The sequence below is a fragment of the Ascidia mentula genome, chromosome 2 (assembly GCF_947561715.1).
Source record: "Ascidia mentula chromosome 2, kaAscMent1.1, whole genome shotgun sequence".
In the NCBI taxonomy this organism is placed as follows: Eukaryota; Metazoa; Chordata; class Ascidiacea; order Phlebobranchia; family Ascidiidae; genus Ascidia; species Ascidia mentula.
In genome coordinates this window covers 5,781,821-5,799,116 of record NC_138567.1, presented here as the reverse complement: position 1 = coordinate 5,799,116, position 17,296 = coordinate 5,781,821, and the positions used below count along the sequence as shown (strand labels likewise).

The following is a 17,296-nucleotide window of genomic DNA, read 5'->3' as shown; positions in this document are numbered from 1 at the left end:
GTCTGTCAGCTTTACATAGGTAATCGCCGACCGATACCCATGACTTTACTGCATGGTTCATGTTCATATCGTAAACAGATATGATTCTATCAGGTAATTAGGTATAATTGTGAAGTCTTGTAATTTTGTCTTTTATTAGACAACTTAGCCAATATACTGTCAAAAACTATTCCATCAGTAAACCCCAAAAAACATTCGATTCGACAGGGAAACCTATGTTGAAGACGGGTACCAAAAGGAAACAACCGTAAGACATGGAACCTCTCGGTGAAGCCCAAATCTCGGATTATCTTCGGTGTCTGTTATGACATTTACAACAAACTAATACGCCATCGGTCTTGCGACGTACACCGCAAAAACTGTCTAACAAGACGGGGCAACGAATGTAGCACCGCACATCTCCCTATGCGATGGCACTGGATGTTATAAATCATTAATGCCCTCGTGCATATTCCCTCGAACTTGGACACATGGTAGAGAAATGAATTTCTCAGGACAGGGAACACAGTTGTCATTGCGACTTTGCGGCATTGAGCTCGTCAATTGAAGTAGTTTGGGCGCCAAGTTGCCAAGAAGGCAGCATTTGTTTCTTGGCAACTTTGACAAAGTTCAATGCGGGGTGAGCAATTATGGATGGGTCTTTTGCGTTAGTTGCTGTTTTCTGGATTTTGTTTGCGATTACTCCACAAAATGCAAAGAGACAGAAAATAGGTAACGTAATTGTTGTAAATGTAGAATTTTTGTACGTGTTTTTTTTGCACAAAAACTTGGTATCAAATTAGCGGTGCTTTTTGTGACAACAAATCGAAATTGTATCCGTTGTAAACGGAAATGCTAGCAGTGAACTGTGTCAGTCAGGCGATTTTTGATAATTGTTTTGCAAAAAATCCGACATATTTACAACGAGTTCTTTTAACTGAATCATATACGTATTAGTTAGACCAAATCGTGAGCTTTTAATCAATGTGAGTATAGTTCTCAATAAACCTTTTTTGTTGGATTCGCATTTTTGATAATTTTATGTCTCCGCCAGGTCCATGTGGGCACGCACCAGATGGTAAAAAGACGGCGAAAGATGTTCTGGACAATGGGAACAGAGTCGAGTACGACTGCATGCCGCAACATCGAATTAAAGCTGGAAACACATCCGTATATTGCGATTCAGATTTAGATACGTGGGTCGGAGAACCGCTCGTCTGTGAAGGTATGGTAAAGTGTTTTATTGACGGGTTGCAACATCGATGGAAAAGATTTACTATTTATATCAAATTCTCTGTGTAACCGACATGTATTTGTTATAAGAGCCTACAAAAATTATACTCATCGGCATATCGAACTATAAGAGCCTAAAAAAATTACACTCATCGGCATATCGATGCACAAAAGAGTTTTAGGAAACTTTATTAGTTTAAAAATGAAAGTAAAAATAAAATAAGAGATGTTGTGTTGACTTTCGCATGTATGTTTAGCGTCCTAATACGCTGGCTACGAAAACAAATGATAAATATCTATTTTATCTGTTGCTGGTGCTGGTGAGTTACGTAACGACTTTTGGCAGATGCCGTCAATTGCATCAACCGCACGTTACCCTGCATTAACGGAGGGATATGCGAGGAGTCAGACCCCAGTTTCTCGTGCTTGTGTCCAGCAGGTTTTTACGGGGCTCTGTGCGATGAAGGTAACTAAGAATCAAACTTGTTTTGTAAACATTTAACAACAAACTTTATTTCCATTTACACATGGTTCTACGTAAATTACTTACAAAAAATGAGGTGCATGATATTAGTAACCTGTAAGGAATTTAAAAATCAAGTAATTTCTGTGAGGATTGTAAATCTACGTAAGCCTTTAATGCATAACAACCTACTGTTGTATTATGCAGCAAATGGTAACTGGGGTGATTGGGGAAGATGGAGTAATTGCTCATCAACCTGCAGTACTGGTGTGAAAATCAGGCGTCGGTATTGTGACAATCCCAAACCTACGCCTAAAGGAATGCCTTGCAAGGGGCCGGGAATGCAGGTATCGTTGGCAATGTTTCACAAGGTTTTTAAATTAAATTTATTTCGCCACTGTTTGCAGGCATCATCGGTTTTCAATAAGATTTGGGCTTGGATTAATTTCAAAAGTTGACACGTTATAGTAATACAAAATTTTACTAACTTATAGGAAATCGTTTCTAGAGAGCTTCGAAGAAAATATTATACATTTGTCAATGTTTGAAAAGTCGGATTGTAAATGACATACTTAGCACAAAAATCGTCGCAATTTTGCAGTCCAATTCCACAAGTTTCTTACCATCACCCCGTCCGCAAAATAAATGCGCCAGGCAATATGGATTAAATTATTCATCAAGTCACACACTGCGTTTATAATTGACAAAGACGACTTAATGTCATCTTGCAGCCGAAACACGACGATCTGTTTCGAGAAAGGCTTAAAATATGTCTTATGTCTTACATAATTAAATTCTTCATCGTGAAGTTTGTTGAACATGTATTTTCAAGACCTTTACACAGAAAACCGGTCATATTAATCCTGCTACATAACTTCCCGCCAAGTAAATACCACAATTCTATGGGCTGCATACAAGTGGCCACAGTTTCGACCTATAAGGTGTCATCAGTGCAGCTTAGTGTGACTACAGCACTATCTTGCCGAAATATATGTATATGCTACAAACCTAAAGACATTTTGTGGTTTGTTGTCAGAGTGTGGCGTGCACGCAGCCCAACTGCCCGGAGAGTATGTTTGTCTGGTGTGAAAAGAACAGCGATAGATGCGACGTGAACTCGGGGCAGGCATTCTGTTCAGCCAAGGACGGTTCATTTCACTGCACTTGCTTGCAAGGAGTCACAGCAGTTTTATCCAAAAACGACTCGTTCGTGCGATGTGAAGGTTGGTGATAAAACATTGTAAATGAAGACCGTTGTTAGCGGCAAATCAAACTGAAACTTGAATTTTATATCTATAGTTACAATTGGTGTACAAATGCCATTTTAAAATTTGGATTTTTAACGGTGGCCAGTAAACAAACTGTAATTAAAGAAAATTGTATTGAGATACTTTTAGGTCAGCAAACAATCTATTCACAAGTTTTACATTATGTGTAAAGATATCGGTTTTCAAAAAAGCGGTTAAAAATAAATGGGTTTAAATGTGATAAAAAAACCATCCACAAAGCTAAGAAAGCAAAAGCGCTCATGTAAAACTGATGACATTTATTGTTTGATCAAAGATATCGACGAATGTGCCAACGGCGCCCACCCCTGTCCAACCGATTCCACGATCTGTGTTAATACATATGGATCTTATGGGTGCGAATGCAAGGACGGCCATAAAAGGATACGAGGCGTTTGCCTAGGTAACTTCGTAGTCGTATTCGGATAAATTGTTTTACTGGACAGTGTAACAGACACAAATTACTGTCCGGTTTCCCTAATGTAAAATGAAAATACAACCAAATCGGACTTAAGGTTTTCTGCAGAAATAAGTGATAACGTTAAGCAAACGATCTTGTCCTTCGGTTCGTTTATGCAAGACACCAGTCTTGTTTGTATGTCAATCCAATGCAATCAATTCACAAATTAGTTCCAAATACACCATGCTAACTGTGGCCAACTATAACTACTCAACAGACATAGACGAATGCAGCATGAACTTGCACACGTGTGATGAAAACGCCACTTGCATAAACCGCCAAGGAGGATATGAATGTAAATGCAACGATGGGTTCAGAAGTTTAAACGTCAATGGAACTGGACACGAGGGGCAATGCCAAGGTAATGACTGGAATACAAAATTTATTTACATCCTTTCAAAATTGCATGTTTTTTCACAGCGTATTCCAGTCAATAATCTTACAATATAAAATAAAGCAAAACTAATTAAATAAACTATTTTATTGAATAAATAATTATCAAAGACTATATAAAGGAATTTCGATGTATATTTACATATATTTAACAAGCTTTAAACATAAACCTTCGTAGTTGACAGGAGCTAACTCTTTCATTTTTTTTATCTTTATTTCAGTAATGCGCGTTCTGTTGTACGGGTCAAGAGAACACCAGCATGCACAGGAAAAATCACCCATCTCCGGTGAACTAATGACAGATGTAATTGTGTTTCCCACTGGAATTCCCCTCGAAGATGAAGAGGGAAACGTACACACGTGCAGGAGCATATACGTATACACAGTTTGCCAACAGATTGTTGCAACACATACTGACGTCTGCTGTTACAGGCAACTGAGAATGGAGTCCTTCTCATAACCAACCTTACAACAGCATCCGAGTTGTTGGATACATACCGCCACCCAGCGGCCATACTTGCGGGAACCAATCCAATTTCTGGCAGCTCTAACGTTTGCGCCCTGATAGCGCCGTTCTGGAGCGACGCCCAGCTAAACGACAAAAGCAAGGTAGGTTGTATGTTCCCAGACAGTAGGCCTAAATGATGCCGCCAAATAAGGCAAAAAAACTGCAAACCTTCGAATAAATTTAAACAAGATGGCCAAAGCTGATATGCTGCTATACATTATGTGCAAACGTTTCGAACACGACTGCGTCCATCATCAGTGCAATTTGAGAATGAACTGCAACTGTATACAAATAAAGTAGACACACTCAAACAGTTTGCACAGCACGGGAAATTAATAAACTGTTTTAACTTGACTACACCGCTAAGGATGTTTCTGTGAACTCGTAGCTTTGGTATCATTTGTACGACATGGATGAACTCGAGGGGAAAGAAAGAAATCGCGGAGAGAAAGGATACAAACTTTTTAAGGAAATAAAAAAACTCTTTCCCGAAAATTTTGATCCAAAGTATGTGGCCGTGGTCACGTGGTCTGACATCCGTCCACCGTGGCCATCAAAAAGCGAAGTAAGTTCAAACAGTAGGTAAAACCATTAATCGTTTGCAGGAGAACTGAATGTTGTTTACTTTCAAAATGACGCCAAACGCGAAACCTTTATTATTTACGATTATTTGGCTACGAATATTACGTTGCTTTGTGATTTCGTCCACTCCTTTCCTTATACCAAAAATTGAAACTAAAATAATGTTAGCGTAGCTTCATGTTACGTATATTACGTTGCTTTGTGCTTCAACCAACCCTATTCACATACTAACAATTTTGCTTTGAAATAATGTCAGTGTTTTTTCATGGTCCACATATGCTGCATGCTTCTATCACTTCATACAAACTCTCTGTATGCAGGGCCTGACGTTTCAAACAATACTGGCAACAGACGGTGTACGAACGTACGTCAGCAACATATACGAAGACCGAGCTATGACGTGGCGACCTGTGTACGATGTTCCATTGGATATGCCCATGTATCAGGCAGCAACCGGACTTTATATCGACGGGAAATCTCCCAAAGTTTGGTTTCACGAATCGTCGGGGAAGTGGTCAGAGCCTTTCACGGGAAGAAATGATGAAAACGTGTACAAACTGGACGGGGCGAGTCTTTGTGTTTGGTTAACTTGGCATGTAGAGATGTGTAGTAAAATACATGATCAAAAATGAAGCAATGTTTTTTAAACATGTAAAGCAAAGTTTTTACCCTACCTATACTTTCACCGACAAGGTTTTTCAATTTCAAAATGTCCATTAGAGAGGTTGGAAATTTAAGCGATACAATTCCACCATTAAAACTTACCACACAATAGGTTGGAGGCAAACAAGCCAACCCATACAAAAATGTCCGTTTTGCACACAGGTGCTTTCTACAAACATCCCAATGTTTTCAACGTTTTAACCCAGGTTCGTTTCCTAAGTACGGGAGAAATAGGAGTCGACACTCACCCCCTTACACCTACCGTGGATTTCCAATCTTCCGCCAAACACATGTGCTTTCAGTGGTTTCGCAAGGCAGACACAATTTCAGATGACGTCATCCAAAAGTTGACGTCATGTCCGCCTTACGAGTCGCTGGTTCGGGAACAGTTAAACGTCACTTGGATTGAAGCAAAAGAAATCAAAACGACCACAGTTTGCTACACTTGGAATTTTGTGTTTTTTGCAGGTGAATTTCGGACTTGCTTTATTTAACACAATCATGTATGTCCATTTAAGAAGCATAATATTGTCCATACTTCATGTTTTTCTTCAAAATTACTGCAACTTACTATTATTTTTATCAACAGTTGTACACTAAATGTGATAGTATATCATTACAACATGTAGAGAGAGCCAAGTACCATCAACGTAATACACGAGCATATTTACTTCCAGGCGGTACATTTGATTGCTGCTATGACAAAAGATCTCCAAAGCGTCCACTAGTGTATGGTATCAATGCTTTTGAAAGAGGAGCGGGATTTTATCATGTGAACAAAACCGATGATGTTGTAATGAGGCACGTGTGTTGCTATGCGACAAGCTCCAACTATTTCTGCGACCTTTACACTCAAAAGCGCCCTCCAACGGCGTTCTATAACTTTAAAAGTCCAATTCAAGGTGACACTTTCTCTTTAAATTATTACGTGATACTGGTGTTCTGATGGTTGCCAGTAATTGGGTACATTACCACTGTTCTTAACATAATTGTTGCTTAACAGAATATTCTTGTTTACTAGCATCAGTTAAAAGTGGATTAAACATCACTGCAACTTCCGGAAAGAACTGGAGCGTGACGGGAAGCGGTGAAGCGAGTCTTCTGAGGGTGGAAAGAATTGGACGATTACAACCCATACTTAACATGGATGCAAGATACAAAGAGAAAAACGGTATTATTATTATTATGTTTTTGGTCTCTTTTATTTTTCACATCCTAACAAATTGATTCGAAATTAAATGGTTACGTAACGCTAACTACTGCGCTGTTTTGCTGAATTCATTGGATAAAACTAAATATAACGGAAAACAATGGAAATGTACATGATATATCAGTGAAATAATGTGTATGAAAATAATCATCCTAACATATTCTTTGCATGTCACAGAAATCGCTATGATGACGGCACTGGCATTAAGAACAGAAAATTTCACCCTAGAGATATATGGATCGGAAAACCAGCTTGAGTGTTTTTTTAACAACAAGACGTGTGAGAAATCATCATCGACCAATGTTTCGTTTGCTATATCGGAGTCAGAAATCAAATTGTCAACTCGTTCCGGTACGAATGTAAAGTACAGAAAAATGGAGTTTCTCTAAGTTTTACCGAAATTGATGGTTTTCTCCACATAACTTTCTTGCCTGGTGCAGATTTAAAATAATTCTTTCAGGTATTTTCCTACGCACGTGGAACTCAGAGCAAAAGGGCTTGGAATTTGAAGCTTTGTTGCCACAAGAAACGCTATATACTGAAGGTTACGTGACAAGCGGTTTGCTTAGCGATGCCGGACAATGCTACGTCACCAGTTTTACATCGCGGGTGCCCATTGACTGTAAGGAGGTTGTTGCTTATTTTTAGGTCAACTTTCTCCCTTTGACCTGGGTGTTTCTTTCGAAGGTGATTTGCAAACTATTGCCGAAGATAAGAAACTCCCTGTCGAGGATATTTCAATTTTCTCGCGGACACCAAGCGGTTTTTACGAACAGCCAATGACAGTCTATAAAACAGATCACGCGAATACTTCGATACCGGTCGACAGAGGTAGAGTAATGTTTGATTGTTTTTCACTTCGCATATTTATTCATTCATTTTTAAGCACTGCGATAAAAGTAAACGTAAAAACGTACGAGTGGTAAAATATTAAATTCTAGTTATGCTTTGTTTATTTCACTTTGGCACATTAAAATTTATAACTTAAGAGATGAACTCTACACTGCCGTAGCTGTAACAACGCCTTACCTTTTTATATTCAGAGAAAAACATCAGTACATAAAACAATAGATTGCTGATTTCCATTGTTTACTGCAGATCCAACTCCCTCTGTACCAGACCAAGTAAATGCCGTTGCCCATTTACAACCGACAGGCCGATACGAAGTCAAAATCAAGGTTCGCCAAATCCCTGGTAATGTTACTGTGAGGAATTACGACGGCACCGTGGAAAGGTCAAGGGGCACGATTTCATTCCTGTAAGTTACAACACGTAATTAGTTAGTAAAGTTACTTTCAAAGACTCTTGAATCAACTCCATTTTTGTAATACCAGAATTACGAGAGGAAATCTTCGATCAGGTTATGTTTTAATATGGTGCCAAGGCTCCGTTGGGAACCAGCTAGTTAACAGCATGCAAAGAGGTTTTAGACAAGCATTGTTTTACAAAGACCCATTTTATTACGTGTAATTTTTTAAATTGATTCCACATGTTACATTTTTTGATGGAATTGTGGTTCCATTGCATCATTCTAAAAAGCTTTACTTACTATGTTCATTTCTATTCAGTGCGGATTACCAGCAGCTGAATGGACTCAACATTGAAGTGACAGAAAATAATGCGGCAAACTACTTGATCTTCCCCAACATCTTCATCTGCAATTGCGGTGAAAATGGAAAATGCGACCCCGATGCCATCGAAGAAGTTCCTGGTCCTTTTCCCATCCAAGCACCGTGTATATGTGAGAAAAACTACCGGGGAGTCAGATGTGAAGACAAGGTGGAGCCGTGCAGGTACGTGGCACTTGACAACACCACACCGTAACTAAACTGTTGCTTCGGTCTACAATGGATTTGTATTTCTGTTGATAAACATAGCGTTTTGAAACGAAATTTGATTACTCTGATTAAAGTCAACAACCTGTGTTTTCTGTCGCATAATGCGACTGTTTTCCTCGTAAAGAAGTAGGAGTTGTTGCTGTTCTACAGCTATTTTTAATGTTCGATAATGTACCACAGCTGGCACCCATGTTTCGCCAACGTGCTGTGCGACGACCAATCCAGCGCAACCGCCAACACGGTGGCCTACGATTGTGGATCGTGTCCTGACAGACTGGAGGCCGGTGATGGCGAATCCTGTTACCATGACAACCCTTGCGCTCGGGATGCTGGCTCTCCTGGCGCGCACGAATGTGAGAACGCAACTTGCTATAATGAAGTCGGTCGCTACCGATGCGAGTGTCGCACGGGATACCAGAAGTCTTCAAATCCATACAAATGTTACGGTACGTATCTTTCTGGTTTGTATGTGCTGGCCTTCCTGTTTTGTACCTAAACTGTGGAGCCCTGTTGACGTAGTTGCTCATTTAGCAATGATAACCACAAACAAAATACTTCCTTAACTTTACGGATATGTAGTAGTTGGTGATGTTACAAAACATAAACAGAGACCTTATGTATTCGTGAAAGCCGAAGAAAGTTTTGACAACACACGAAAATCACATCATTCAAAGTACAGAAAACATGTACAATATTTTCATTCTCATGGTTGTAGATATCAACGAATGCGAAGAATTGAACGTATGCGGAAATAAAGAAGAAACTTGTGTCAACACGGAAGGATCTTACAAATGCGTCAGCTCAGATACCGAAACCGAAAATCACGAGGTAATTGACTTCACAATCCTCCACTTCACAGCCTTTCAGATCAATATAAAGATTGTAAGGCAATATTTGACAAAAATACGCAAAAACTCCCATGAAGTGACATTTTGAAATCACCTCTCATCAAGCTGTTAAAACAAAACACGATCTAGGCACTAACGTTATGAGCCGTGCAAATCAGCAAATACATTGCTGTTGCACGTGTAGAGTTCCCAGGCGCCTTTTTTCCTTTCAAGACCAGACAGCGCTTCGCTCTGAGTCGTCGGATCTATCGATTCGCTTTCCGCGTCTGCTGCAGCCCAGGCGCATGTCGTCACTTGCAGTTGGATATCAAATATTCAAGAGCTTGCTTTCGCTCTTGTCCCTGTACAATATAGATTTTTCTAGTTTTGGCCATTGTGCTCCTGTGGCCTAAAGGAGAAGGCGCCGGTCTCCTAAACCGGAGATTGCGGGTTCGAGTCCCGCCAGGAGCCCTGCTTTTTCCGCTCTCGTGACATTAAATAATTTGTAATATGGTTATTTCAGTTCCTTTAATAATTTCTGTTCACTTGTGACTTCTAGATTACCGCCTTTACGTGAACAAATGCAAACACATAAGGATAATCTTTATTACTTTTCTTTTAGCTCTTTTGTAGATATATAAAAAATAATTTTTTGTTCAGGTGGTTGACATAAACGAATGTCTGGATAACAATGGAGGATGCGAAAGGAGATGCAAGAACACGAATGGAAGTTATTACTGCTTTTGCGAGGCCGGATTTAAATTACTGGAAGACAAAAGGAGTTGCAAAGGTTAATTCACCTTTTACAACTACATCATTGCTTTCATCACAAATACGCTGACCAAAATCATTTACGTGTCTCGTTTCAGTGTCGGTTCACACTGAATTATTATATAATTTATATGTTTTGGTGTGTCCGGTTATCACGTTAATCGCAGGCTTACCCTATAGGCAAATTATCCATGTTGATTATAACGTATCTTGTAGCGACTCTTCGCACATACGCAGTTATCAAAATAACAAATAGTTAATTTTGTGATTAAAAAGTATACAACCGTTTTTTTTTTGCTGCATCAAAATCAATTTTTGCCTATCCGAGACACTCGTCGCAGCTTAGTGGTTGTCCCTGTTTGGTTTTGAGGAAGTGGGAACTTTATCGGGCGTTGACGTTGATTACAGCCATTGATGAATGTGAAGAGTACGGGAATGAACACTGCACTCAATTTTGCATCGACTCTCCTCGCGAGAAACCGTTTAGATGCGAGTGCGACGATCGACACAAACTTGCTGATGACTACACTACCTGTATTCCTTTATTTAGCACAGAAGCAAGCACGCTTGCTGTAAGTTGTAAAAGTTCTACATTCATTTCATTTCTTCATGTGGGCACTTACAACTATTTCTCATTCGTATAATTTAACACATAGGCATTGCTGCTTTAAAGGTGGCGTATAGTTTAGTTGATCGTTTCCATTTGTTGCATTGGAAAGTTTGTAATATAAAATGTGATTAAAGATGAGACCTTACAGGTCGAAACAATGCGTGTATACACCCTGTCTGCAGCTCTCATTAAAGATGTTTTGCACTAATCATTAGCAATAATATCATAATATCTGAATTTTATTTAACTTTATATTTGTCGCCAATGAATTAATAATCATTTAAAGTCGGTCCCTAATCATTTCTGTTCTTTTCAGGATCCAACAACATCAGTATTGACGTCATCTGTGCGGTCAACCGTTCAGTCCACATCTCCAAACCCCACGACGAAAATGGGTTAGCCCAAATCTTCACTTATTTAACGTTTCAAACGAAAGAATGACCCTTTTCTGATTGAAGTGTTTTGTTCGATAAAGATGTATAAAAATAATAAGTTGCAACCTGTCAGCAATGTAATCAAACTCCACCTTCGTATAAGCTTCCGAAAAAATCGTCCAGCATTCGTAAACGTATTTGTATTTGTCATTTTATACATTGGTGGTCTAAATGTCATTTTCTTCCAGAAGCCCAGACTTCAACTTCCAAAAGAATTACCACCACTGAAACGCAGAAAACAAACACGCACTTAACAACAGCAATACCGCTGACTACAACCCCCGGACTCTACGAATCGCTGAGCAAAACACAGAAGGAGCTCTGGGATTATGTAAGTGACCTACAGTGCTTCCGAAAATAATACAAGTTATATGAACTTATAGTTGTCTACACAAAAGTGAAAAAATAACTTTTGATCAATAAAATGAATTAGGGGAAAATCGTCACTAATTACGTTCCGGCAAATTAAAAGAAATCATACTATTTTTTTGCAAACTGTGTCCTAGTTCTTGATTTTGACTATGTACTTTCTTACTAGTTACGTGGAATCCCTGGTTTTGATGCTCTGACTGACGATGAAAAACGCCAAGCTCTTGAACTACTGGAAGCATTGATCCCTCTCTTGAAGGATCAGCATCTTTTGCAATTTCTCTCTTACGTTGATTCTCTTGATACTTTACCGAGTCAGTGTTCTGATCTACAAATCTTCACGACTCAGGAGGATTTTGACTTTAAGAGGATTGAAGACTTGCTAGGCGGCGTCGATGCATTACAGCAAACTTACCTCAATCCCAAAGTGTTGAACTTGATCCTGAATATACCAAAGCTGTTGGGTGATACGCACATGTTACCACTCCATTTAAGTATTGGGACGATTTTAAGTCAATTTGTCTTGCTTCGCCGTTGCATCGACTTGTGGAATGCCGTGCCGACCACTGAAGCTGTGAAAATTGAAGTGAAAAAGCGACATACCACTCTGAAACTCACTACGGTCGTACCAGGTACAGTAAGTCAAACGTGGATACGTGTAAGATGTGTGGCGGAATTACATAACTTCAATTTTTTGGAAATATATGTAACATCCCTTATTGGTTGATTGAAGTTTTGTGTTTGCTAATAAGTGAGCTATCACCACGTTGAAAGCCATCTCGAATGTAAAAAAGCCATCTTTAAAAGGCAGAAATGGTAAGCCTTTGTAATGGCGACTTCATACTGTACTTCGAACATTTTTTACAGGCAAAAAGATATCATTAAGTTTGCCTTGGATCTTGGCGTGGATTGCAGTTGCAGTAACTGCCATTGTGGTTATCTTGTTCGTCAGCATTATTGTTGGGACCAGGCTTTGCTTCAAGCGGCCAAACAAAAGTGATACGGAGAGACGAGCTATTGCGCGACAGAAAAAATTGTAAGCATTACTTTCATGTAAAAAGAGATATGGACTCCCTGTCACGCTTTTCTGATTTTTAAGCCCCTTTTCTTTATACCAAAGTAGGTCTATCTAATACCAGAGAACCAAGCTTCTAGTGTTTATGTCACAGAAATATAGCAACAATTTTTTTTATCATGGCTACTGCAGCTGATAGGCTCGTATTCTCTTTTGACCTTATTGGTGTATTTTCGGTTTTCATCATAAAACAGTACTCTTACAATAAATGTACAAATTGCAAACATGTTCTATTGTCTCACACGACTGGTGTTTCTGCTTCGCTTTCTTCGTCCCAAAACCGTGTGTGTCACCAAGCTCGCCAATTTACCACATAAGTGCTTTGTTCTGCAGGGAAAAGATGCAGCAGTGGCCGAGGGTTGTAATGTCGTCATGCGACAAAATACCGGAAAAATGCCTCCATCAAATAGGCCGCGGTCAGAAGCCTATACTGTATCACTGAATGTACATAACACAACATTCGAGATGCTGAAAACGTCCCGCTGAGAGAATATTCAGGTGCCCATGAAACGGAACTAACGGTCACCGCTCTCATGGCTGTAATTGTTAATGAAAGGAACCAACCTGTGCTTCTCATGTTCGTATCTTCCTGATTCGCAAATAAACGACCGGAACCCGTTTTTCGTCCCGTTGTATTAATCGGCATGAAAGATTATAAACGTTAACATATAGTTACTGATTGCAGTGATGGCAAGTGGCTAACCTTGCTCGAAGTATATGATGTTTACGGTATGGGTTCTGTTGGTCAGTACAGTTTTTTATGGAAAGGATCTAGGTTGCATAATGGTGTTTCATGATACCAGGAACGTGAAGGTAAATGTCCAACAAAAACTTAATTTTACAACCATGAAATAATCTATTCAGAAAAATGAATTTGCTTTTTCCTAAATCCTTTGAGCAAAATTTCAACAGGTTTTGCAACAGAACGTAGAAACAGAAACCAAATGTGTTTTATTACGATTTTCACCCTTGTGTTGCTTGTGGTCAACACATCCATTGTGAAGGGCCAAACGTGTTCAACCGCAATCGCAGAATCAAGTCGAATAGATTGCAATGTGCGGCCGAACGATCAAACTACTTGCCAATCTGTGGGGTGTGTTTGGTGTCCGAACGTCGCTGTGAAAATGGCCAAATGTTTTGTAAACAGTACAGACCCATTGGTTGGTAAGTAAAGGGGATATTGTGCTTATCATTGTATAAATTCCGATTCCTCGCTTTCTCCCAAATTCGCTACGTCTCGTGTGTTGCAAGCGAATGTTGGTATGTGCTACAATTTTGTTATAAAGACTATATTCCGAACACAAAATAAACCACAAAATGTCTGTTTGCAAAACCCAGAAATTCCTATACTGCGCGATATAAATTTCAAGGAACGTAACTCACGGTTTTATAAATCTTTGAAACAAAAAATGAAGCCCAAAATCCTTGTGAAAGAATTTCTCTGCAGTTAAGTAGGCTTTAAGTTGTGACAAGTTTTGGTAATTTTGTCTATTTTCTTGTTATTACTTCTACTATGTTTATGTATATTTGTGTAAAGTGGCCACCAAGGGAGCAACACACTGTCAATCCACAACCAACTGCAAAGTCGCCATCAATTGCCATCCGGATATTTTGACGTACAAACCGACGAAAGCATCGTGCGAGAGCCGTTCTTGTCTCTGGCTCGGGACTGCAGCCGTTTCCGATCAGCCAAGATGCGTTTATTACAACAACAAGTTGGTAAACACGTTAGGGTCAGGTAAGAAAGACAGTGCAACTGTTTCTTGTTTCGTTTTCTGAAAATATTATTGATTAAATGTTCTTATTGTAAAGATTTTTTTTAGACCAAATTCCTGTTAAATTATAACTTGAACAATATCAAGTCGGTGAACTAGAAAACAATTGAATTTCTTCGTGAAGTCAATTTTTGGCAAAACGCAGTTATTTGAGTAAGGGCTAACCTGGCCTTAACCCCTTGGGCTTAGTTAGAGTTTTAATCGAAATACATCACATGTTTACTTTGATGTAACGAACTTGCATTTATAGCCTCGCCTGCGGTTGATCTAAGCAAGTTGTGTACAAGCTGCGCGGCATGCACAGTCAAGGTAAACTGTCTTCCGAACGAACCAAGCTTCAGGGTCACCGAGAACCGTTGTATAAGGGAGGGGTGTTTGTGGTGCGCCAGCGACAAGAAGTGTTACGAAGGCGGAAATTCTGGTGAGAAATATTTGCGGCGTAAACTATTTGCAGTTGTTTATATGTAAGCATTGGAATATGACTCTTGTCGCCAGATTATACGTTAAAACGTGTTATTTTACGAAAACATTGCACCAAAGTATGTGATGTGTTTTGCATAAATGCATTTGGGCATCAGCGAAAACCCCAAAAATTTTTTTTGAAAAAAAATTTGAACCCTGGATATCTTGGCCACGAATCCCGATCAAGTTTTCTTCTTGGTATACGGGCTAAACCAATGCTGCTAATCACCCGCCAATTTTGGAATTCTTACTGTTTCGCCAGCCCTGCAAGTGCTGAGCGCCCTGTGTGTGGAGTGCGACAACTGCCCGAATCACGCATACATCAAAGCTAGCACGCAACAAATTTGCGAAACCAGAGGAGCACAATGGTGTCCGACACGTTCAACATCGCCAGAGGATAGACGGTGCATCCCCCATCTTACTCATCCTGGTGGAGGTATGTATGTGTTATATTCTCTTTATTATGCAATGTGTGAAAAGGACAACGCGCACAAAACGTGTGCAGCATTTTAACTGTTTTATATGCCATTGGAGTGTGCTTTCTAAATTATATAATATTTTACCACTATTGGGTATTAATGTAGGCCTATAGCTAGTTCTCTATTGGAGAGATTGAGATTATCTTTTCGTTATGCTGTAGCCTATGTACTTTGTGCAAAATAAGTATCTTTAGAAATTAACAATGCTTATAAATCACCTGTTGCTAAGAAGTAGACTTATATTGAAATAAACCGATGGGAAAACATCTCTTAACTTATTTTGGGCACGAATTTATTTAGTTTTCAATTGAACCGACTTTTGTAGCGGTACATGTACAACACTAATTTTTAAATACTGCTTAGTTTGCGCTTGAAACTTTTCCCAGCGGACAAACCTTTATAAATTATATGTTCAGGAAAATGTACAGCGGAACTTGTCGGCCGTGAGAATTGCAAAACCTGCAGTGATTGTACGGTTCCCATCAACTGTGGCACATCGGCTTCCGAAAATCAAACCACGTGCGAGGCGAAAAAATGCCTTTGGTGTTTCAACGCTACGGACGACAAGCCAAACTGCCGTTACAAAGTTATACCAGGTTAGTACCTTTGTACTTACGCTCATTCTGTTATCTTAAGTGTGGACCCATAGCAATCGCCCCAATCTATCTTTATGGGTAAGTTAGCAGCTGCAAAATAAATCGAAATGATAACAAACTAATAAATTTAAGTACCAGTTTTGTTTTCAAATATCTTAGACCTCTTCAGTATTTTATTATTAAATACTGGCCTGCAGCCTACATTATATCTGCAAGGCGTAAAAGAACATGTGTAGATTGCAATTATTAACTTACGTTATGTTACGTTTTGTAGTTAGCTGCACCAAGCGCACAGATTGCAACCTGCAGTTTCCGCGATTTCAAAAGATATCGTTCACACTCGTTCCGCACCAAAGACCTCACTTGCTGGACCTGATGAGAATCCTCTGTTTCATGCAAATGGGCGTATGGGACGCGAATTCTGCAGACAAATGCTTATCACCATCAAGCTATATTCAATCACCAATCGAGCGTATTGTAAATCGTGCGCCTTGATGTTTGCTGTATACGTGGTATGTGTATTGACAAAAGCGTTGCATACCCAGCAAAAAAGATTTACAATAAAGTGAGATGTGCCTCTGAGCAAATGTTGTTTATGAACGGGCAAATACCTTATGTGACATTTACATACTTGATTATCACGCCACAATCATGCTTGTAGTATGTTTATGTATTTAAAAAAGACTTCAAAATTAATTCGCTTTAGTTTTGACTGGGAAAGAGTAGAGTTCAGGTTTGTAAAACGAAACATAGAGAACAAACATTTTGTTGCGTTCACTGGGGCGAGAATTTAGTTGCACCGTAAGGTGACGCAGCAGGGCACTGAAAATGAAAAGAGACTTGAACGAACCGAGAGTTTCGTGTTGCGTGGCGTGGTGGTGTTTTGCCCAATTTGTGTTGTCCAGGGTTTCGTCTTGGAGGAGTTCGACGTGAATTTGTTGTCAACAGATCAGTAAGACCCGTTGTAAACAGATCAAGAATGGTGAATATGAAGCGTTGTAAAAATGTTCACATTGTGTTCTGTATTAGATACATGGGCGTATCCAGGGGGGGGGTCCGAGGGGTCCGGACCCCCCCCTTTTGTGAAATATTTTGGTCTTTTTTGATAACTAAACAAACGCCACTGTATTTTTTTGTCAAAATCCGCGTGAAAACTAAAAATTGCTTTGACGTTGACCTAAAAACCGCATCGTGTTGCATTCGCCATTGTTTCCAAACAGGGAGCATTGTTACCGAACACTCGGCATTGTTACCAAACATGTTGCATTGTTACGAAACAAGTG

General features: G+C 39.5%; 2 protein-coding genes and 1 non-coding gene across 3 annotated transcripts; all 3 read left to right on the top strand.

Moving 5' to 3' along the window:
• The first annotated feature begins 616 nt into the window (after positions 1-616).
• LOC145889971 (mucin-like protein) lies at positions 617-13,143 on the top strand. The gene is made up of 28 exons (XM_082981018.1): positions 617-711; positions 1,034-1,204; positions 1,559-1,678; positions 1,883-2,022; positions 2,712-2,898; positions 3,239-3,364; positions 3,639-3,782; positions 4,036-4,190; positions 4,247-4,423; positions 4,711-4,887; positions 5,225-5,470; positions 5,774-6,035; positions 6,245-6,469; positions 6,589-6,738; positions 6,955-7,128; positions 7,238-7,399; positions 7,465-7,608; positions 7,876-8,035; positions 8,346-8,570; positions 8,796-9,061; positions 9,331-9,443; positions 10,103-10,232; positions 10,622-10,785; positions 11,140-11,218; positions 11,446-11,588; positions 11,796-12,258; positions 12,494-12,662; positions 13,035-13,143. The coding sequence occupies exons 1-28, from the start codon at positions 630-632 to the stop codon at positions 13,141-13,143; spliced, it is 4,863 nt and encodes a 1,620-aa protein (XP_082837144.1). The 5' UTR covers positions 617-629.
• On the top strand, positions 9,841-9,913 carry Trnar-ccu (transfer RNA arginine (anticodon CCU)). The gene has a single exon. It is a non-coding gene; the product is annotated as a tRNA-Arg (tRNA).
• Positions 13,144-13,484: 341 nt separating the features above from the next.
• On the top strand, positions 13,485-16,508 carry LOC145889970 (uncharacterized). The gene is made up of 7 exons (XM_082981017.1): positions 13,485-13,514; positions 13,706-13,865; positions 14,239-14,451; positions 14,727-14,897; positions 15,201-15,374; positions 15,834-16,013; positions 16,288-16,508. The coding sequence occupies exons 1-7, from the start codon at positions 13,485-13,487 to the stop codon at positions 16,506-16,508; spliced, it is 1,149 nt and encodes a 382-aa protein (XP_082837143.1).
• The last annotated feature ends 788 nt before the right edge of the window (positions 16,509-17,296 follow it).

Bases quoted from the DNA above. Each gene is read 5' to 3' on its own strand.
- LOC145889970 (XM_082981017.1), top strand. From the start codon at position 13,485: ATGGTGTTTCATGATACCAGGAACGTGAAG. The intron at 14,452-14,726 runs GTGCAACTGTTT...TTGCATTTATAG, and splicing joins AGGGTCAGGTAAGAAAGACA to CCTCGCCTGCGGTTGATCTA. The intron at 15,375-15,833 runs GTATGTATGTGT...TTATATGTTCAG, and splicing joins TCTTACTCATCCTGGTGGAG to GAAAATGTACAGCGGAACTT.
- LOC145889971 (XM_082981018.1), top strand. From the start codon at position 630: ATGGATGGGTCTTTTGCGTTAGTTGCTGTTTTCTGGATTTTGTTTGCG. The intron at 4,424-4,710 runs GTAGGTTGTATG...GTGAACTCGTAG, and splicing joins AGCTAAACGACAAAAGCAAG to CTTTGGTATCATTTGTACGA. The intron at 7,129-7,237 runs GTACGAATGTAA...TAATTCTTTCAG, and splicing joins CAAATTGTCAACTCGTTCCG to GTATTTTCCTACGCACGTGG.